The following is a 24,205-nucleotide window of genomic DNA, read 5'->3' on the forward strand; positions in this document are numbered from 1 at the left end:
GACTTAGGCTACCAGTAAAGCTGCCACTCATTTGGATTTCTCCTTTGTCTTCATGATACACTGCTGTAGACATAACAGTCGTTATGACCTTCTATGCAGCTGTGTTTAAACACACAATATGTAATTTACTGCTGCTTGGGATCTCTCAATTAAAACAATGGCAGGACAGAGTTTAGTGCCATTAAGTAGTGTGTGTAATCAACTCAATAATTCAACGCTGGTAATTTTTTAGACCTTTTAGAGCTTGCCATAATTACCGAGCCCCCTTGAAATGTCCCACCAGTAAAAAGAGTGAACACCCAAACCCTCATCTTATATGTATTGTGTATAATTGGTTTAACAAACTGTAACTTTTGCACTAGATTTAGGATTTTCTTCAAATGATGGTCGAGAATTCATGTGAGGTGGATTAATGAAAAGAAAAGAATAGAAATAAAACCAGAAATCCACATGAAACATATTGCTTAATTACATTCTATGTAAACGCTATTTCTTAAACATGATTTAAAATCTGAATCTACTAAAAGACCCATTTATTAAGTTGAAGTCCATTCAATGTATTCCCATGTAATAAAATGCCATAAAAATGCATTTCTGAGCAACCATGACAGCAAGTTACTCAACTTTTGGTTAATTTAAAAAGTAGAAAAGTAGTAAAAAAAAAAGTAGTAAACTTCATCATATTGGAAATACTGTATAGCCATACTCTTAGAGCCTACAGTACAACTCCCAGTACTCTCAGGGACAAATGGCAGTAAAACTGAGAAGTGAAAGAGATGGAAACTAATTTTGATATCTGTGTGTGCCTTAGGCAGCACAAAGAAGAATCTTTATATCTTGTGCTGCAAAATAACACTGTCAGAGAGGTCTGTTATTCAACAAAACCAAATTATGCTGACACTGATGGTCTGCTTGAGACTAGGAGCAATAATAAAGCAAGAATAGTAAGTCTTCATTACTAATGCTTTGTGTGGCCCAGAGTGAATTGATAACACACTGAAACTCATTTCCTATAAATATATACCTCAGAGGACCGCTGAAGTCAGTTTGATTGTTCATTAAAATGAAATAATGAAACGCTTTTGAATGGCAAAAACAATTTCATGATTAATCTGTAATTCATCAAAGCATTTTTGGTTCACTCTGAGCAATATGAGCTACTGGGTAATAGTGTAACAGGTATCATTTTCTATGTTTTTTTTTTATTAAACATCAAAGCATGCATATTTAATGGGATTGCCATTTAAAGAAAACTAAATCACTCTAATTGCTAATCTAAGCAAAATAATGAAAACTAAAGGACATTTTCCTGCTAGATAATGTTTTCTATTCACCCTGAGCAACAGCCATGGGGCAGCAACATAATAGGTATGATTCTTTTATCTTCCTCTTCTCAAATTTCAACACAGCCACAATTAATGTGATGCCCTTTCACAGTCATTAAATCATCAAAAGTTTTACTAGAGGAAGTCTTCTAATTGGAATTTTAACTAAAGTCCCATTTGTACTACGGGTGGCTGACAATATTTGTCATGCCGCATATTTCACTGGGGTTGGGTTTTACTAAGACTTTGGCAACTCTGATCCTCATTTCTTCTCAAAACAGAGTTCAGAGTTAGCCTGATGAAGCCCACACGGGTGAAATGCGTTGCTGCTTGACTTTTTAAATAAATAAATAAGTGTTTATACGACCCCTTTGTGTGCGGTGGAACTCCTTCCCTTTTTTTTTAGAGTTCAGAGTTAGTTTTGTAGAAGGGAAATTGTGCTGAAAACAGTAATTTTCATGAATCCTGATGATATAGTATAGTATTTTGCCATTCTACAGTATCTCAAGATTTGCTCAAGCACTTCATGAATGATTTGTGTCCTACCTGTTATTTTGTTTGTTATGCAGCTGCCAGCCTTAAACTTGTTTGTTTTATTAAAGTCTTTTGCAAGTGACTTGACAGTGTGCGGGAGACCCTTTTTTCCTTTGTTCACTCCTAACCTATGCTCCAACGCACCTGTTTTTCAAGATTTTTTAGGTGTGCATCAGCCTCCACACCCTGCCCTGTTATTTAACACAGTCTATTACTTTCTGTTGTCCATGCTCCTTTCTATAATGCTGTGTAAGGAGTTTTTAGTCTGAGCTGGCGCCAACTGCTTTTGGTGTGACTAAACCAAGCATTCTGCCCATATACAGTACGTACGTGTCTGCAGGGCGTGTAGGAGCTGTGATTGGCTGCTACTCCTGTCCCCTATACCTGACTGGTGGAAAATCTCCGGGAGCGGTGGATTTTTGGCAAATACAATTACAGGCTGTAGGTGGGGCCAGAGGAGTTGGATTTTGTCCTAAATTACCCATTTCATCAGAATATAGTGACAGTTCCAGCAAATATGACTGAATAATTGTTTCCAACTGAAGCTTTAACGATTACATCAACATCGCTAGCTAACATCGCTCTGAGTAAACTTCAAGATAACCATGACAACCGGTCAAACAGTTAAAAGGTGTCGTTCTTTCTGCAGTCAGGTTGCACACATCCGCCGTGTTGGTAAACAAATAATCCCTCTATATCAACGTGATGATGGATATGTCGGAGGCAACCACGCTTGAGCACACTTGGGTTCTGGGTAATGTGAGTGGGGTCAGTGGGGGACGGGGAAGGGGGGGCATTCATGCTTCAGCACGGTATGGAACAACTGGCCCTAGTGTGAGTGCACCCTAAAAATGCAATTTGGTGTTGCTTTGTGCAACCCATTAAATTTAAAATTTGAAGGCCAATAGTTCAGTATTTTAGCAAAAGAAAAAAAAAATCTAAACCTAAAACTGTCTGTAAGGTAGCACGAGATACCGCTGAAGTTGTGAGGGATTATGTTGGATACTTCATTCTTATCTCTCCATTCATCAGTTGAGACATAGCCTTCATCTTACACGAAGGGAGTGCATTTCCCATTTGTGGAAGCAGTCACTGGCAACAACTCACACAAATACAGCACCATCAGCTGTGTGTGTTGTACATGTACAGTCGTGTGCAGTAAAAGAAAAGAAGAAAACGCTCAAGTGGATGTGAGCCACCAAGGGACAACAGACGGAGCCCATGTCATTAGTACCCAATGGAGGAAGTCTTTGATGTTGTCTATCCTTCTTCTTGTTTGATGGTGCTGACCTTGTAGATGAAGCACAAGAATCAAATGATGCCTTACGTTACCGAGGCCCGAGCACAGCCCCAGATAGCCTACTCTAGTTGCCTGGAACATTCAGATCAAAGTGAGGGAACCTTACAAATCCCAGACAAGAGCCTACAAAACATGAACACGCCCCCCCATCCACACACAAACAGAGGGCAGAGAAGAACAAGGTGACAGATGGGGAAGAACACTGAGCTTCTTAAAGGCCCATTACTTGCCACTTCGAAGTATGCAAAACCAAAAGAAAATATATTTACCGACAAACATCAGAGATCCTTTTGTGTGTTTTTCACAAAAGTGTTTCTTAATCCATATCACTATGTAACCCTTTCCCATAAAGCTCATGTTACAGCTCGTTTGGAAAGACCGTAAACAAAAACAAGTTAAGGCATACACTAAAACTTGTTTTTAATACATATTGTGACTGGAAGAGTAGAAATCCACCATCCCATCACAAGATAAGCATGTAATGTGTAGCAGGTAAGCAGGTAATATCTGGCAGACAAAGATGTTATGCTGCAGTATGTTGCTGTGAAGTGTTCATACTGTTCACTCGTTTTCATTTCTGATCAATAATGCTAAACTACTTTGTTTATCATTAATGGTAATTACTACGACATTTTTGGAACTGTGAATCACGCAAAGCTACCAAAGCAGCATGGCTACTGCTGCATAATCCTCCACAGACACATACACACAGTGGGAGAGCCTCTCAGTGGAGCTGCCAACTGAGCTACCACACACCCACACCACCACCACCACCCCCACCCACACACACCCCACCAGCTCCTGGCGTCTGGCTAGGTCTGACCACCTCTAGGTCACTGTCCATATACTACATATCATGGGGGCATGTCTCCTACAGTCTGTTTCTGCCTTACTCTTCTATTTCATTTTAAATCGACTGAGAAGGTTTCTAACAGACTTTGAGGGCACTGTCAGCTTATGATTACTTAGTTACCAGCAGTTTCATTCAGCTTTATCACCGTCATATGTGACTCACTTGTAATTTCTCACTCACCACTTCATCATGTTATCATCAACATGTAGTAAATGTTAGTTGAGTGCCAATTATTTATTTTGAATTAAATTCCCTGGAGTCATATTTCTGTGCTGTGCTAAATGAAGTAAACTTCCTAACCATGAAATGACGTTCACTTTGGAAAAACCTTTACATTTGTCACATACATTATGAGAGTCAGGTAAGGTACCCATGAGGAGAAGCTCCCAGATGTCAACCTGGACATAGAAGACGAGTCACACATGCTTTACAATACCAGCAGGATAAAGGAGCTACAGAGGGGGTAGTAAACTAGAGACAGGGAGGAGAAGAAAATATTGGAGAAAGTGATGTCAGGCCATGATCAAGGTAATTTAACTTTTTTCACTCTTTCCATCCTTTATGCAGTTGCCCCAAAGGAAGCGGCAGTGTAATTCAAAAAGACAAAACACCACAATCATGCAAATATCTAGCAGAGAGACTGCGGTTAGACTACTTGATGAGCAGAGCAGAAAGTAGCAAGTAGAAAGTGAGGAAGTATATGAACAGATGGAGTCTTAAGATAAGAACCAACAGGACAAAGATCCTTAGACACAGCCTGGACAAAACAGCAGTGGCTAAAAGCCCTGACTTGAACCCAGTCAAATGTCTCTAGAGACGCCTGAAAATGTTTGTCAACCAAGTCCAATCCCTATCAAGAAAAAGTGTATTGTCATTGTTATGAAAAAACAAACAAAAAAAACCAACTGTTAACATTGGAGCATCTTCACACCCGGCAAGGACAACAACCCATATATATCCAAACCCTAGTGTAGTGTTTATGTACTATATGAAAAGGGCTTGAGACTGCAGTGTGTGCAGGTGTATCCAAATATGTGTAGTTAGCATTGCTTAACCTATTTCACTCCTTCAAGCGCCATTATCTCCAGAGATGTTACATTTCATGTGCCAGTTTTCATATCGAGACTTCCTTTCTTTACCTGCTGCCTGATTGGCAAAGCACCAGAGCCCCTCACCTAACCGTGCAGATGGTTGACATACATGGCAGCTTTTGTTGAAAGCTGGCTAAACAATGTTGAGTGCCACTCAGTGCAAGTAAACCTTAACATAATTAACCAATGTGGGAGTGATTGCTTGGAATTTATTCATCACATTCTGTACGCTGCCCATCCATTGTCTGGATAAATTTATCAAAGTGACGCACGGATGCACAAACAGGACAGTTTCGAGGTTACTATTTATTATGAGAGGTCCCTCACTAGCTCTTTCTGCCTGGCACAAACATACACATTTTCATGCATATGAATGCTTTCATATAAATATGCACACACCTGCCAAGGACAGGAGCTATAAAGCATGCTAAACTGGAGTCAATAAATGTCACAGGTTTGATTTCTCATTAACTCTCTGCCCAGGCTCAAAACGGTCTCATGTGGGCACACCGGTCACGTGCACACATGGATGCATGCACATCCTCAAGCACGCACACCCACAAATATTACGAAGCCAGGAGAGGTGTGACTTTAAGTCTCCTCTTCTCTCCTCCCTGGAGCAAAAAGTCAGGGTCTGGGCTGAGGTGATAAGTACAGTGGTGTGCCGACCAGTGAAGGCACACATACTCACGCACACGGGAAAAGTCACACAAAGTCACACCAGGAAATAAATACAGCTGCATTTCTTCATTCAAACAGCGATGAAATCTCATTTGTATATGAATTGAATTTTTCTCAGGCACTCATTTGGAGAAGACTGCATACACAGAGAGGTGCCAACACCATAATTGAACAATATCTTAACAATCTGAGTGTTACAATTTCTGAGCGTTCATGGCGTGACAGAGAAGCAAAGGAATGCATGCAAATACACATGTGCATCATTGTACTATTTAATTGGTATACATCCCCCACCTAGAGGCCATTTATGGGTACTCAGCAACATCCACCCTTACCTAAGGTGACTCACAGCAGGCTACTTTGATACATTGATGTACCTGGGGGCTGTGCTTAAGTGATTACATGGTTGCGGTACCTGAAAAGCTGCAGCAGCTATTGAAGCTAAGAGGGGGATCTGAATCGGTACCTGACTAACAAGTGTATAAAATCACCACATTTTCTGTTCTTACAAGAGAAATACATTTTATCTGGGCTTTAAATCATGGTGCTTATTTTAATAATAGGTGTTTTAATTTTGTATTATGAGAGCCAAGTGGACAGCACGACTGGAGAGCACAACATTTCTATACTGTAGGCATTCAAAAAAAGAAAAAAAAAGAAAAGAAAATCTACAATATGAACAGCTCACAGTGACAAAAATCTTCTAGTGATTGTGAAATTAAAACTACTGTGTGTATACAAGTGGGTGTGTCCCACTCACCAGTTTCTTCCTCTTGTCCTGCTCAGTTGGAGGCTCCTCATCATCACTTAGCTTGGGTTCTTCAAAATGGCTCATCAGCATGCAGCTGCAAACACAATAATATTCAACTCAATATTAATAAGCACACACAAGCCTGCACAGTACGAGACAATTTCAGCGCTGGCAGCATGCACACTCAAAGGTGCACAAAAAAAAGAAAAAGAAAAAAAAAAGAAGGCTGAACCCTCTGGCACTTTCGTACACAGCTCTGCCTGCTATTCATATTGGTTCATCTGCATGCAGAGAGAATTACAAGAGAAACCTTTGTACCCAGTCCAAAGTCTGTATGGTCTTTTATTTCCTTTGTCCTTGTTACTTCATTATTCTGAGTAGAGATATGGTAGGGGAAGTTACATGAATGTCATATTACCTGACTTTGACATGTAATACTCAATAAACTCATGATCAGAAATTCTAATTCAATTCTACCTTAACTCAAACTCAAGCAAAAATAACTCACTAAACTGGGTGGGAAGAAAGGGAATATACTGTGTTTTTGAGAAATACAGCTTAAATACTACAAGATAATCTTATTCTTTGGGGATGTGCATGACTTCAAAGCAAGCAATGATTTTCATAGCAATGTATCAATGGGGCAATGTGGGGCACACAGAGCACATTTCTACCATCTGTGAGGTTGGAGAAAGATTGTGGTTTTGGTTAGGTGTTGATAAATAAGTTGGGTCTCATGTGACTGTACTTTTGTATCAAACTAGAAACTTGGCAAACTAACCAACTAGCAACTGCTTTAGGAACTTGGTAAAGCACATTACGAATAAAGAGTCAGGAGTCAGATATTTCCCTCAGAAGTGGATGATCAAAAACAGTGTGAATATTAGACTGCGTTCATCAGGTGCCCAGAAACTCACCTTGAAAGAACAACTCTGCACTACTACAATTGATGCTTTTTTTCCCATTGACTTGGATTGGGCCTGTATAGTTCAGCACAACTTTTAGTTTCTTGGATACTAGTCATGTGACATGGGGTTGAATTTCTTCAATAGCACAGGAGCACTGTGCAGCACTGGCTCGCTGATTGGCATGTTATTATATTGAATTTATAAATGATGGCAATAATTATCATTCTTATTCTAACCATGCAAGAACAATTCCAAACCACCAATGACAACAGACAAGTAAAAGGAAAGTCCTTTTTAATTTAAAACTTAATTTCAGCTTGAAACAGGAAGATTACGTTACCCAATGTTACCCGTCTCAGTTGATCGCATTTCTACACAGTGAAAAAAACTCCTATTTGTTGTGATGCACAGCACGGAACCAAAGCCATTCAAAATGTTATTTAAAAAAAAGGAACAACACAGCTTTGCAGTTCATCTTACAAGGCCACATCTACGTTCATTTCACACTGGGACATCTAAGGGAAAAAGCTGGAAAAAGTAATGATGACATTTTCTTAACACTGACGATGAAGTGAGCCCCGTGCTAAAGGGATAGACTACCAAGGGGGAGAGTGATGGCGCAGAGTGTCTGTGTTAGTAACTCCTTTCATAGTGAGCCACTGTTTTCTGGGCCATTTCACAGACCATTATTTTTCTAGAGAAATGTGTCCCGTCCAACACTGCAACTCAGCTTCCTTCAGTGCGTTGACACGATCCACGAGTAAGTGGCTCATGATGTGTCATTATTTTTACACTCTTTCAGTTTTGTGTTTGATAAATTGGATCTTCAGCGGCATATCTGCAACGGCACAGCTTCAAGTACAACAAAATGTTTCACCTGTCTATAGTCATCATGCACAATCTTTGTCAAAATTACAAACTTCAGTCACTCATGAAGACAATGACCGGGAGGTGTCATCTGAATGATTCAGAAGAATTTATGCAATTTGTTTTCCTCCTCTTTAGATACTTACTCTTTAAAGGTGCCTGTTTCAGGATCTTCTGTCATTACGTCATGCAGTGCCTCAACGCAGATGTTGATGATGCCACAGAACTTGTCCTGGATCACGCTGATAACACACAGACAACAGAGACTCATTACTCATGAGATCATCAATTCACCTGAAGTGTGTATACGAGTGTGTGTGTGAATGAGACAAGGATACAGAGAGAGATGGGTATTTGTCCAAAGCAGCAACTGGTTGATCGAGTGGGTTAATTCCTGGCAACAGTGACCACTGGAAAGTGGCTGTCAAGAGAAAAGGATGCAGTGGTAGTGCCATTCAACAATTCACATCACAGTATCCATGGCCAGATTGCTCTGTTTTTATGCATTCCTACCTCACCATGTCACCTTTGGCTTTTGGAAATAACATTTCATTTCTATTCCCTTTGTGTGCACGTGGTAGGAACATTCAACTGAAACAAAGTCCAAATAAAAAGAGAATGGATAATCAAAAGAGTCCAAATCATAAAAAGGGTAACACTGAAAACATTTCTCTACTTTTATGATCCCATAAAAACATGCTGTCATTACACCAATCAATCACACAGGGTTAGGGTTATTTTGCGGCCGTAAGGGAGCTTTATTGTCTCAAAGCAAACATTCAAGTGTGAAAAATAAAAATCAGTGAAGCTTATTGTCTTTTATTTTTTTTCTCAGCTTTGAGATGAGCAGCAGTCATTGATGAATTATTTTAGACCTCCTTTTTCCCTCAAGCTGGAAAAAAGTGGGGTTTCCCTTGTCGGTAGGAATAAAAAGCAAGGAGGGAAAAGAATACAGACACACAGACTGACTATGTGTGGGTATGGGCAGTCATGCATCAAATGTTCTGTCAGTTCAAGTATTTGGCTGGGTGGACCCCAGGCAACGCTGCATAAGAGTTCACTGAGCGTGAAGTGTGGCTAAAAAATGGAAAAATCAGCACAGGATAGACACATGCTCTGCCAGTGCACATAGACAAATCTCATATGTGGGGATATTGTCCATGTCCTCTACTCAATACAGTACATATTCATGTTGTATACTGCCATTAAGACTGAGACAAAGTGAAAGCTGAGCAACAGGAATAACTGGATCCATTGAGCCAGACTGTGGTTATGCACTACAATCCTATTTTCTACACTGGTGTGTGAGAAAATCTGTGTTTCTCCAACCAAATATAAGACACAGAAGAAAGGATAAATTATATTAAACAGCTGCTGACAGTTTTGATAGTGTTAAACAAGGATGAAAAACTGAATTTGAATAGTTGTTTGTTTCAATCAGTCACTGCTAATGTCCTGTGAATGTAAAATCACTGAACTTCTCTGCCCCCAGTTCCCCAATAATAGTTTTAAATTGACAACCATAGCAACATACTCTATCACACATTTAAACGTGTCAATTCTGTCCAACACAACACTTCTCCAGTGATTGTTTTCTAATGGCTGATGACTACTGCTGTTTCACGCCCGTCATTCAAATCAGTGTAAGTGGAAACCTGATCTGAGAGCTGATGGGCTACGTGCAAAGGCAAACTACTCACAGCAACAAAGTCCTCATCAGAATCAAGTGTCTCTGTAATGCTCTCACTCAATAAACAAAAGGCTGCTGCAGGGCAGCACAGGACAGTAACCAGTGAAGGTTGCATCCAAAATTAAATTTTGACCGTGAACTTCTGGCCTGCAGTGAATTAATTCAAAAATATTTATCAGATTGTAGTCCTTGTTACTTAGTTTCTCTTTCTGCAATCAATCTCAATTACAGAAAAAAACTTTATTATTTTTAGAAACTGGCTAACTGCTGTAATACCTCCTCTTGACACAACTTGTTCCTGGTTACAAAAGGCATGTACTGTATATTCAAAATTAACTTGATGCAAGTGGATTTCCAATAAGCATCACTGATTGCACTTGAGACTGTTGAGCATCACTGATGTCAAAGTGCTTTGGTGGAGTGAGAAGAGAGTGCATGACTCCAGGGCTGAAGGCAGCGTGAAAGATCTTACATTTTGCTACAGCCACTGCTTTGGTAAATTGAGGCCATGGCTTAAATAATTTCGATCAAAGCTACAAACTGCATTGATGAATATTCTAATGACAGTGCTGCATGCAGTAACAGAAATGCTCAAACAGGTATGTATGCATGTACTGTATGCAAGGCTACAACCAGGTATGTCCAGTGCTTTACATCTTTAAGTCAAAATGATCTGGATAACACTTTAATTACATACCCTAGTGCTACAAAGTAAAAGCATAATTCAACACAGCAGACTAAATGTTTTTAATTAAATATAACCGCTAATCAAAACTTTGATGAGACAGAAAGCACTTGCAGTCTATTGAAGGGGAGCATTTGATTCCTTACACGTTGCATCAACTTTGAGATACAACTGCTATTACCAATAAGAGAAAAATGTGAGTAGAGGAAATCTAGGCAATAAACGTGTAATGGCTTATTAATTAGAATCAAATAAATGTGAATACAAATAGCAAAATGGGACACAAAGCAGCAAAGTCATAAAATCACTGGCTATAAAAAACAATAAGTTATTAAGGTCCTTACTCTTGTTTAGTATTGCCATTTCTTAACAGAAGCTTTGCCTTAGAAAAGCAGACTGTCAAGTGATGATGAACTGCTACTATAAAAAAGGCTGAACAAGAGCTTCTGATGACTTAAGCAGTCCTCTGTGTAAATGACCTTATGGCTGTGCATGTTAAATACCAAATGGAACATCCTAGTGCCCTGATGGTGCAAAAAAAAAAGTTAGGGCTACTTATCAGAGGACAAACAGGACATTTATGCGTTCAACTAGTCACAAACAGCAAGAAAAGTAGTGAACAAGTTGATTAAAAAATAAGGTATAAAAGTGAAAGGAGTACTATCTGTTCCAGACAGTGTGTTTGAACTGAAAAGAGACAGAAAAGAATATGTGATCAAGTGATGAAAGTCTGAAGCAACAAAGTAAGCTACTGAACACTGCCAATAGCCTTCTCATCTAATTATATGCCATCTAATTTCAACTGTTCTTGGAGAATCCACTCATCCACTACTCAAATAAAGCTGATACAGCTGCATGTTTTACAAAAGGAAGATGGCTTTTTCTATGTAATATTCCAGACTGTTCCAAAACACATTGTAGCATATAGTAATGAGACACACCAAACTTGAATACTTCGAGCTGTTTCACATGCTTTTCACTTTGAATCTTAGTGGTATAAGTGATTCAAATACTTCTTATGAAATGCTTCAAGGCACAAATTTTGTTCCATTTCTGAATACTGTATCACAAAGCACTGGTATGAAACAGGAACAATTGGGAGCTGCATACTGCTGTTCGGACACTGTCACAGAATGTACACTGTATCAACATTTAAGCATAGAGCAAGTGCAGTTAATCTGTCATCCCAGAAAGCGGCCTCTTTTGTTTATTTATTTATTTGCAAGGATTCCCATTAGCTGTGCTCTAAGGCACCACTAGGCTTACTGAGCTCCACATTAGAGCGGTACATTTAAGGCATACATTTAAAAACAAGATGGTAAAGAAAGACAAAATAAAAATAAAGCAACAAAAAACTACATCATATACTTTACAATACACACAAATCATAATCCTTAGGAAAAAAACATACGTGAGACCTTCCAGTGTCTAGTAACGAGATCATCTAGGCCATGAGAATCAGATCAAAATACGACTTGCCCTGTCCAGTATGTGTATCTTTGATGCAAACATGGTTGCCAACAGTGATCAAAATCAACCACTCACTGCAAGGGACAGTCTTAGAAACAAGGAATGATCTGTTGGATGATTCAGAAACATTGCTGTAACTATTTGATCCTGACTGCTAAAATATTTAACCCAACCATAGACGTGCAAGTGAAAATAACAACTAATAAATAAAGTTTGTAAATGCTGATAGATTTTGAGAGGCCAGACTCATCAGGCACCCCATTTATTTAGGCTGTTCTCTAACAAGCTTTTCTCTTCTGTCTGATGCTGGTAAAACCTCATTTGTGTTGGGTAAGAACAAAACAAAACAAACTTTGTCACCGTCACCTTTTTCCTTACTATTTTTCGAGAATGCACAGACCCTGCATAGATAAGGTCAACTGATAGATGGATGATATTTGAAGATATGAACCTCCTCTAATTTTAGTAATGATAATATGTGAGGATGTTGATTTGTCATGCAGAACTTACCAACCAGAGCTGTCATAATCAATCAATTGTTCCAGACTAAGGACGGGGGTGTAACAAAGGATTTCATGCCTACATCTCCAGTATGATTACCATATCTGGGTTATAGAATACTTGCGCTTCCCAAAATCTTGATAAAGCCGTGCACCACTATTCAGTCAGATAGGACATCATAACTAAAGTTTTATCATTAAAGCCCACAGTGATTCCTTTGAACCACTTCAAGAGAAGTCCCACTTGGAAAATGAAATGAGAAACCTACTTTGATGGCAAAGGAAAAACATTTCTTTTTTGTAATGTTTGGTACTTTGCCTCCCTGAACACCTGTCACATTTAGGTGTAGATAACAGCCAGCATGTAATGATACATTCAAGAAAAGAATATTTTCTGCATCTTAAACTAAATTTGAGCTTAAGTTATTTGATTGTATAGCTTAGTAAAGACACACCAGGTTTTATCTATACACTACCATCATCCTGTGAAAATTCACAGGGTTTACAGTTTACACCACAGTTACTACCAAGCTTAGATTTAACCTACATTATAGCACTGCTGAGTGCTGCATCGTGATTCTCTGAATCTCTAGGGAAAAGGAGCTCTCTCCTTAAAAACTTTGACAGCATCCAAATGTTTGGTCTCAGTTAGCTTGTCTTCTGTTTGGCATGTTTGCTTCTCTGTTGGTGTGACAAGAGATTTTTGCCCAGATGGTTTTGCCTCTTGGTATCATAATCCTCTATAATTCAACTAGTACTGGTCAAGACTTGTGGTCCCACACACATTCACTTCAACACACAGGGCAAAAATGGAAGCACATAACATATTGAGTGATACACAAGCAGAGACAGATGCCTCCTGCTGTTGGTAAAACCTGAGAATGGAGTAGAGGGAGCATCCAGAGGTGGTAAATCAAACAGAATATAACCTACGTTTGTGAGCTTGTATGTAAAACTGTATGGAATATATATACATTGTGTTGAGCATAAAGTTGTCTCTCTTAAAACCAAAACAATCTGCTCCATGTGTCATTGTAATGTGAATATACAACATGTCTATGCTGTGTCACTGTGAAATATTAGATCCATATTGTGTTAATGTGACACTGGTTAAGTTAGTGATTTTGTGCAGCACATTATGGCAGCTAGAGAAAAAAATCTGTTGTGTTTCTTAAACATTTAATTATTACTAATATTTTCTGTTGTGACACTGTTGTTAGTGACACAAACTATCCATCTTGACAAAACTCAGAAGGTTAAACCCACCAGCTATGGTCTATAAAGCAAAACAACAAATACATGAATAATTTGTCATGTGTCTCTTCACATTCCTCTTTTGTGCCCTTATGTGCCCTCCTTTTCCTCGAGCTCAAAGCCCCATCTGCACATGAATGAATGATAAATAATTCTCACCTGTTGTCAGATGGTAGAAGGGAAAGCAGAGCCAGTGACGACAGCTTCCTCCTCTCAGGCTGAGTGATGTTGTCCATGCGGTCAACCCACATCTCAATCACACTGCCCAACAACTGGTCCACCTGATGAAAGGAGAGAAGGTTGAAAGAACCGAGATGGACAAGAAAAAAGGCATTAACAGAGTCTGACAACCCACAATGCAATTTTCTGACAGATTTCATTTTATTGTCTAAAAATATGGTTTCATAAGAATCAGCAAAACTAAGATTCTCTACTTGTTCTGCCTCAATTTCTTCCCTGCCTTTGCCTTTGTCATGATGGAGAGACAGCCTTTCATTTCCTTAGATTAAGGCAGCAGTGTCGAAGTAACCCAAATTATTTTTGCTCTGGGTCACAAATACAACAGTGCCATAGTTTCACAGTGAAGAGGGGTGACTCTAAACTTTAGTGCTTGAAAATGTTACCATTTGCAATTCCTTGGCTCATTACTTTCAGCCTCGTTCAGAATGATTCCCTTTTAACAGGCACTTTGCAGTTATGTTTCTCTCAGACATTCAAAGACACTGTGCTGAGAAGACAGAAATGAAGGTTAGACACTGGGCCTCACCTCCTGGCTGCACTCGGAGGCCATTTGAGTGAGCAAAGAGGAGAAGAAACTCGAGTTCTGCAGCAGGACACGGCCCATGATTCCTAGGTAGGTGGACATCACCACAGGATATCTCTGTGCAACACAAACACATGCATGATGAATACACATATATCACACAAGGATACAGAAACATACCCACGCATGAATGCTTCTACATAAAGCACAGGTCATTGAGCATGATGAGGAAAAAAATGATAGGCTAACTGACACAGCAGTATCGCAGAAAGACAAACTATGACCTTTAGCTGAATTGATCGATAAATGCCACGTTATGGGCTGTCCAACTATTAATTTTACGTGACAGAAAAGGACACACTGAAAGAACATACAGGAGTAGGAACAGTCTTGTTTTAAGGAAGCCTTTAACAAAGTAAAATATTTAAACATTCAGTAAAGGAGGGGTAAAAATGCACCACTGGTAATATAATACGTCTTTATAGGCGTGTCCTGTTCTACCTTGCCAAATCTGTGCAAAAGTGTAAGACTTACCTCGCCGTCCACAATACCTCTGAAGACAGCTGGCAGCAGGGGCTGGAACATGTGGGCTCCCAGAATGGGGCTAACCTTTAGCGCTATCTCTACCACCTGCAGAGAGACACAGAGGGACAGAGGATGAGGGGCACAACTCCAGAGAGGGAAGTAAGGACCAGCAGCAAGGGGGAAAAAACAAGAATAATGCATAGAGAAAATTTTCCAGGTAAGGGTCAAACGAAGAACGATATGAGTGAGTGTGGGAGGCACACAGAGGCAAAAAGATTTAGTGAGAGGTTCTTTTTAGAGAGATAATAAAAGAGGACGGAAAATCCTCCTTTAATTGAGGGTCTGACCTACAGTCTGTGCCATACAAGGTAAGCTGCATAGATTTTGAATGAAGGTGTTCTCCTTGGGAATAAAGCTAAAAAGGAGATACTTGAATTTCAAAATCAAAAGTTGAAGTCTGGCACCAAACAAGAGACTAGGTCAAATCCAACAGTTCATGGCTGGACAACCTGCGCTCAAGTTCTGATTTTCAACTGCGATGGCATCTGACAAAGACTGAGCTGTCATTTTGGCTGTATTTACTGTAAGAATGATCACTCAGAGAAAAAAAAACTCAAAGGCACGGGCTATCTTTCCTTTTGTACGTTTTTTCTAGACTTTTACCTTTATTACAGTCATAGTGGGAGCGAAGGATGGACTAGTTCAGGGAGAGAGAAAGGGAATGACACACAGCAAAAGCCATAGAGCACAGAACATGCGGCAAGAGGTCAAGGACTAAAAACCTTAATGATATATGCTCTCCCCTATGAACCACTGAAACATCTCCCTCTAGACGGACAATTATAGCATTTATAAAGCCTCCATCTGAGGTCAACAATAGTTTAGTTTCTATTAGATGGTCAAGGCATTTAGTACCTAGTCTTGTTAGCAATGACTTTGCTCTCCCCCTCCCATTCTGCTCCTCTCTCTGCTTAGTGCCTTATGTTTAAGTTATTCCTCTTCTTCCTTTAGTAGTAATGATACCTGTAATGAAAGTGGTTTATTTTCTGTAATACAGCTTAGCCTCCCTGAAAACCAGAGCAGCTCAGCAGACTGTTCCACTGAGCAGTTGACAGCAAAGCCATCACTCAGTCAATCAGCCAGTCAGCCAGGGGCATGGCGATCAGAGGGCTGGCCCCACCAGCCAAAACCAAAGCCACAATATGATTAAAGAGAATAAATGAGAAAAAGCTTCAGTGAAGAAGCAGTGTGACATGCATCTCTGTGTACATACAGTACTGTATGTGGACATGCACTTGGCTGTCACTACATATGCTACTGTATACTTTGTTAGATTTAAAGCAATCCAACGCAACAACCCTTCCATAAAACTCCGTTCATGGAAGGTTACAGTACATACTAGCTGAAACTATTTTGGAGATGAGATGATGTTCAGTAACATATGTGCTTGAGCCATTGTTCAGAAAAATACCATACAAAGTTGTATTACACAATGTAAATTTAACAACTTCTCTTTTCTTAAAAGACGGTAAAATGATCTTTCCATCCTTATTAAGTTTCGGATTAGAACACATTGTAAATCCAGACCACACAATTGCTAACGTTACAAATGACATTTTGGCAAATTAAAAGCTCAAATGAGAATATTTAACTCAAAGGTTAGGGACAAAGCCTGAAGCCCAGAGACACCGAGATGCTCACTACTGCCTCTACTATGAACTTTTTTTTAAACATGCACTGATTACTCTGATCCCTCTGTTCTGAGTGTGACAATATGCAGTGAGCTACAGTGCGTTCACGTTGTGTAGGCTGACAGGGTTTATTGTCTACCGGCTCTTCTCCCCTCTGAACAAAGGATTAGCAGTGGCCAGATGTGCTTTACTAAGCTAAAGCTCTTTGGTTTCATGGCTACTCTGTATAAATATACCCCCGTCTGTGAAGACGTCAAATGCTGAGGCATACATGTGCACTGACATGTACACACATACACTGCAAGCATAAATGAGGGATTACACCAAGATAAGAGAAATGACAATTTAGAAACAAGGGTCCCGCTCATTTCAACCCATAATGTATAACGCCTAACAAAACAACAATCAAACATGCAGAGCATGACCATGCTGTGTTGTTTCAGTGCACTGATATCAGTATTCATACAGTTATCATTTGATGAATTTTAAGTTAATTTTACTGTTCAGTTAACAACACCCTTGTTAGCCAATCGCTTAAAGACTATAATTTTTGATATACTGTGATATACTGTGATATACTGTAGCTGGCCAGAGACAACACACTGGCACATAACTCAAATAATTTATTAGCTGTAAAAATGTCAAGGCTCCTCTTGCATTGAGATCTGGAGTCAATTCATGAGCAGCACTGTGTTTGTGTGCCTCTGTGTACAGCATTTCATGCCACTTCCAGTGCATCCTACCACACAGCCACAACAAACAAACACTGTGGGGGAGCATATGAAGGCAAAAGAAGAGATGACCACTTAGAGGAGTAAAAGGATAAACAAAGGCAATAAAGTTGTGTGTAAGTGCGTGAGGTAGGAAGTGACAGTACCTTGAGCACTTGGACCTGTCCCTCATTTGTGATGTCTTTCAGCAAATCACAGAATGATCGACACAGTGATTCTGCATAGCTCTGGAAAGACACAAATTCATACATATTGAAGTCAAACTGTACATGATTCATATGCATTGGCATCTTACTCCCTTTATGTTTAAATAATGCATTTGATACGCAACATGTTTGAGTGTCTCACCTGCAGGAAGTCTGTGGCAGACAGGTACATGTAGGCATTAATAATCTGAAAGCAGGTACGCAGGTTCTCGGAGCTCAACTCTGAAATAGAGCATCAGACATTACACTTTACCAAACTGGACTGAAGGGTTTAATTGATTGATGGAACAAGGAGCAGAAGGAGAAGCTAAAGAGGGAGGAAAAAGGCACTTAAATATAGAGAAATTATCCAGCTGGACAAGACTCTTTACTGGTCTGACACATTGGGACTGTCTTCCATAATGGATGGATAGTCTTACAAGCTTTGTTCACTTAGAGTAATGGTTCATTTTTTTTCAGGAAGTACTCACTCTTTACAGCACATGTTTAGAAATGATGAGCATTACTCACTTCCCAGTGTGACCCAAAGCTTTGAAAAAACAAAACAAACACAGACATACAAAAATAAATAAAGAAGAAGTCCATCGGGAGGAGATTTTATAACAGAAGTTTTCTCACTGATCTTCAATATTAGTGCAGAACAAACTAAGCCTTGACAATGAGGCACCTGAAAAATTGAAAGAATTCAAAGACAAAAACATATTCCAGGAGAAAAAGACGGTGCAGGTTTTTAAGATGTCAGGGTGAAATACTAAGCCCACTTGATGTGTCGACTATGCCAGCATTCTACAGCGCCTTAAACAGGTGATTTGCAAAAAGACCTGCAGGGCAGGCCGAGCTGTTTTTCAACCGCTCAGTTTAAGACATCCGTGATGCGACAACTGAACACTGAACACTGCAACAACAGCTTTGTATGCCAACAAGAAAGATCAAGTGGCCGCTTATCTGCCAGCATTAATGAGAGAGGTTGGGAGGATTTTTAACAAGAGCTGAATCTAAATTATTAAGCATGCTGTTGCCTGTGAAACATCATTATCTCAGCATTTAATATTTTCTACTTTGTCACCGATGTTCATCCGACCTTTGCTGTCCGTGTTCATATTAACACAGACTCGGTGAAGACTCACAGATCAGCACAGGATATATATGTAGATCTACTGTATATGCAATGCATTTGTTACAGACTACACTAACAGTGTGGGTTATTTTCCATTTAACACCAGCAGGAGCAAAGAGGTTCAGTGCATAAGGCCACATTCATACAGGATTTTAAAAAAATCCACAGTCACAATTACAGCACAGGCAATAGCTGCTGTAAAAGAGCAACAAAAGGAGCTAGAATATCTTGTCATAAAAGAGGAGCTATGGACTAAAGAAACTCAGCAAGTATAACCTGGAAAATATCTCACTCACACAGAAAGTTGACCATGAGGCTAATAGCTTAAGGAAGAGAAATCAAATGGCCGTCAAAGTAACATTACAAACACATCGCTTATTAGATGTGCAGAGAGAGAATTGACTTTCTATCTGTAAGTACTTAAGTCCAAAGCCAATGTAGTATGGTTACTCTGCCTGTTAATGGCCTCTTAGCCTGACTCACCGGATGAAAGCTGTGTGTAATGGGAAGTCTTTATACTCCCCTTTTGGGAGGAATAGAGTTTGCTTGGTGATTACTCAAGGCAACGATGAATCTCCTCCCTTTGCACTTCTGTTGTCTGTTACCATTTTAAAAAATCCCCTTTGCTATGGGACACAGCAACAACCTTAGAGTTAACAATACAATTACTGAAAATGGCAAAACGTTTGATTTAATTCTTAATAGTGCAATCAGACCGACATACAATCAACAGTATCCCTTGCAGTTGAGAATTGGGAGGTGAGAGGGGGACCAAAGAAAATAGCAGGGCAAGGGGAGGGGGTGTGCTAAATAAATAATCCCTAATTATACACTACAGCTAACATACACAGTAAGATAAAAGGCTTCACAACAATGCAAGATGGCAGGGCAACAGACCTCAACACCCCATAAATACAGACAGACACACAAAAACATGCAGATGAGAGGTGAGGTAGAAAGATGGTTACTCAGGCCTAGTCCATACGAGCCCGGGTATTTTTGAAACCGGAGTTTTGCTCCGCGTCCACACGAGTGGTGTAATAAAAACACTCCGTACACACGCAACCGTGGAATCCGCTACCAAGTGACGCAATGCACGTGTGGAAGGATGTTTGAACCAATCAAAATACAGTGGAAACCGCTTATGGATCAAAAGGCTTGGGACGGAATCATTTCTATACAAATGCTGTTTAAATAATTCGTTATCAAGAAATCTGCTTATAGTGTTCCTTTTTGGTCATTTCATGGATGAAAACATGCGCAAAAACAATTTCAAAACTACGTGTAGCCTACATTTATTTTATTTTCGGCGGTGTCCCTTTGACGTGCACTGCTGCAGCAGCCTGCACTTGTTGCTGGCTGTGTCTTGACTCTTGTGCTGTGTGTTGTTGTGCGTTGTGTTGTTGTGCTGTGTGCGTCACCTGGCTGGCTGAGCCACATTACTGTCGGTGCGGCGCAACCGCAACTTATTATCACTGGCTGTTGTGTTGTCTGTCAAAACATGGATGAATGAAACATATCCACTTTATATCTACGGCGGACGTCACGGATACATTTTCGGCTTTTGGCTCGTTCCGTTCATCTCCGCATAGGCTCTTTTTTATCACTGACAGTGTGCAGCTATGACGTAAACGAGAAAAACAATCACGGTTGCAGTGTCCACACGCACCCGGTGAAACCAACCCCGGCCGAAAACCCCACCCTGGACTCCGGTTTCAAAAAACCACGGTTTCAGGGTTCCGGGAACATATGTTCACGGTTTCAAAAATACCCAGGCTCGTGTGGACAAGGCCTCAGAAAGATGGGCAGTGAGGAACAAACACACTCACACCTGCATGCAGTTCGACCCACACACTAACTACTGTACATGAAAGGTTTGAGAGTAACACAAACTGACAGGGTAGCTGACTCAAACACTTTGACTAATTATCTACTTAACATAAGTTGACAGCCTAACTAATTGTAACATCTACTATAGAAGTCACTTCCAAAAGGGTAAGATATAGTAAATGTATATACATATTGGCAAATGTTTAACATTACACATTAAATGCAGGGTTAAAATTCAGAAAATCTGATTATTTATAACATTTTAGAACAATTTGATTGTGTACAGTCATTCTTATAGCAAAAAAAAGAAAAAAAAGCCGTAGTCTTAGAAATAATAAAGGTCCAGTCTGACCATGCTGGTTTATACAGGTGAAATTAATGTTGATGTATGCAATATGTTTTCTCTAGCCATCTGTCGGACACAGTGAGGTAATGAAGATAATGTATGCTGCCATCTGTTATCAGCTCAGGTACACAATGTATTCCAGGGGCCTATTTAGTCAGCACATCAGCCAACCTGAATATTCAACACTACAAACACAGTATGGAGCAAAATCACGCTTAAAACAGACAGCACGACACGAGTAAGCAGAAACAAGACTGATGGTCAAGAACGTCAAAAAGACATAAAATGTTGAGCAATACAAGTGATGCTGCTGTTAATACTCTCATTGTGAAGTTGAACAAGTTGAGCCTGATTAGAAGAGGCAAATGCTTTTAAATGGACAGGGCAGGCCATTCATTTTCCTATAAGACTAAAGCAACAGATTGCTTAACAGTGGGTGAACAAGGACACACAGATTCATTGGACAAAGGAGAACACGACAGGTCCGCAACGCTGCAGTGCAGGTGAATGAATGATCATTGTTCATCCTGGTGCCTGCAGACAGTGCAATGGATCCTGATGAACATACTGTAGATGTTGTTGAAGAAAGAGCAAGTGAGTGACTGCAATTTTCTTGAACCATGATACCAAATCTAATAATGGCAGTGGTAGTGTTCTATGTTATACAACTCTCTCAGCAGCTATCCCATGATTGAACAGGTTTACTGTTCCTGTAGCTGTCAACTGGCCCCTCTGTGTGCCTATCATTCAGGGTGCACATGACAGTGTGTGCATGTATAATTGTATAATGTCAATGAAATTAACATGAGCCTCATACTTTGCTGAGTATCTGCTGTGACCGCCATGTGTCAGAGCAACTCCTATTGCTTTCAGCTGAGATGCCAAGAGTAAGCTTGAGATAAATAACCCTGGTTTAAAAATAAAAAAAGTCAGACTATAGTGGCTGGTGTAGCTGAGATCAGCTGTTTGTTACTGTACTACACCAGCTCCAGTAGCTCTGAAAGGAAAATGTGCCTTTACTACCACAGATATTTCCTAAGAGAACAAAACTGTTTAGAAGCTTAAACGAAATAAATAACTATTATTTTGGTTCATTGGTGTGTCTCAGTTGGCAATGTCAGTGCTATACCTCCTTGTGTGCTACAGGGCTGCTGCTGCCCTAGTTTAGTGAGTCTTCTCTGTTTACTTGATTCCTCCTACCTGAGTTTCTCAAGGTTTCAATGCCTTTTACATGCATTTTATTGTATTTCATTTTTCACCTGTGTTTCTATTTTATTTTATAATTGATATTGTGGGCTTTTATCCTGACCATGACCATTAGCCAAACCATGTGTAAAAACTACAAGCTGATTTATGTGTAGCAAAGAAGAAAAGGACATTTAATTCTTTGTACAGACCGCAGAAAAACAAAGTACTCACTCTCACACAAAGAGGGACCCCAATCTGCACACAAAGACATTTGACAATTCTTCCAAGATTAAACATAGAAATTCCTAAAATGCCATGAACATGAGTACAGATTCCATAGAGCTAACAAGTTAAGGGTTTACCATGCTACAGGGACAAGCTGCAGACCATAGAGTGCTAGCTGTTGTTCTGAGTGGTGTCTCAACTAGAACAAACAGTACAACACAGCAGTGTAAGGTTTGTTAAACAAGCATTTGGGAATACTACATTGTAGTCACTGATATACCTAACCTTTGGTATCAACGATCTGTGATTCATAATTAGTCTGTATTAAAGAGCCATTAAAAGTATTTAACATCTAAATATTGTGGATCAGAGAACACGCTGCTCTCTGCTATGTGCTTGTGGAAATGTTGTCAGCCATTTTATCACATCTGAGCAAGGCAATATGATTACACGCTACACTCACATAGCTACTTAATCTTCTATCTGCGAGTTAAGTTACACATGCGTTACTGGCTTTTATTACAGAGGCAAAAAGGGAGGTAAAAACATGATTTTGACCATTTTCTGATCTGCTCCTCCATAATGTTACCACCACCTGAACCACTGTCATTACTTGCCTTGCTGATAAGCTGCCACACATACTTTAGCAATATCCTCTGAAGGACAGTTTTGTGTGAATATCAATATAAGAAGAGGGAGAGGTACAAGTATTCATATATTCAATTGATGGAGGGGAATTCTCATTCTGGGCTGAAGGTAGGTCAGGCAGCTCAGAGCACTGAGCCCTGGACAGCGATAAGATACCCACACCCCTCTCTGCTCCATCCCTTGCTATTGCAAATAAACTGAATGCACCCAAAGTATCCCCATACAAACAGGTTGACAAAATAGCGGTTACTGGAGTGTATTGAAACTCCCTGCTCATTTCCATTTTTTTTTTTTTTTAAATGGAAATAGACACTCACAGAGATTTTTATGGATGGGGCTAAAGTATATTAACATTAATTCTAATTAGGGCTGACCTCCAAAAGTCGACGATTCGACGATTCGATTCGGAGGGGTCTGATTCGACTATGAACCTCGTAGTCGAATCTAACCAAGACCCTACCATTCTGACTATATGGCTGCTGAGCATAAATTGTTACATAGAATGTCTTTTTTCGTTATAAAAAGACTATTTTGATACAAAATCTGCCTACTTTCTGTTAATAAAGAGTTCAAAATGATGTGTGCGTTTAAACGGTAGTCTTAGCTTCTTACTACGTATTAATAAATCACCCACTGCAGTTGCACAATTAAATGAGCGGAGGTTTTTTTTTTTTTTTTTTTCAAATGAGCGGAGGTGAGCAGTAGGACCGTCAAAGAAGTCACTGCAGAACACTCACGGAGTGGCAAAAAGACGAGGGGCAGAGCCGCCAAAGTTTAAAATCAAGGAAGTCTGACAGTCTAACTTTGTCAACATTTATCATGCATGACCTGACAGAACAGCAAAACATTGTGAGGATACATCTGACTTTGACCGAGTTACATTCAAGAACCTGCTTTCAGTCACGGAAAATAAATTAACTCCAGCGGTGATTTTTTTTTTTTTCGATGGATCAGCTGTGTTTACCGTTTCAAGTGTCAATAGTTCTGATGGTTAGACAGATGAATTAGTCTCTAACACATCCTAAA

General features: G+C 39.7%; 1 protein-coding gene across 1 annotated transcript in view; it reads right to left on the reverse strand.

The window, feature by feature from the left end:
- The window catches only part of ipo11 (importin 11), a 120,512-nt gene that overhangs the window by 18,812 nt on the left and 77,495 nt on the right, over positions 1-24,205 (reverse strand). The window contains exons 23-29 of the mRNA XM_085786498.1: positions 17,968-18,047; positions 17,766-17,846; positions 15,207-15,302; positions 14,676-14,789; positions 14,069-14,190; positions 8,457-8,552; positions 6,545-6,629 (exon numbers count right to left, since the gene is read on the reverse strand). Of these exons, the coding sequence (XP_085642624.1) occupies positions 6,545-6,629; positions 8,457-8,552; positions 14,069-14,190; positions 14,676-14,789; positions 15,207-15,302; positions 17,766-17,846; positions 17,968-18,047 (674 nt within the window). The remainder of the gene's footprint in view (positions 1-6,544; positions 6,630-8,456; positions 8,553-14,068; positions 14,191-14,675; positions 14,790-15,206; positions 15,303-17,765; positions 17,847-17,967; positions 18,048-24,205) is intronic.

Source organism: Trachurus japonicus, chromosome 9 (genome assembly GCF_045865225.1).
Source record: "Trachurus japonicus isolate A0001 chromosome 9, Traja_1.0".
NCBI lineage: Eukaryota > Metazoa > Chordata > Actinopteri > Carangiformes > Carangidae > Trachurus > Trachurus japonicus.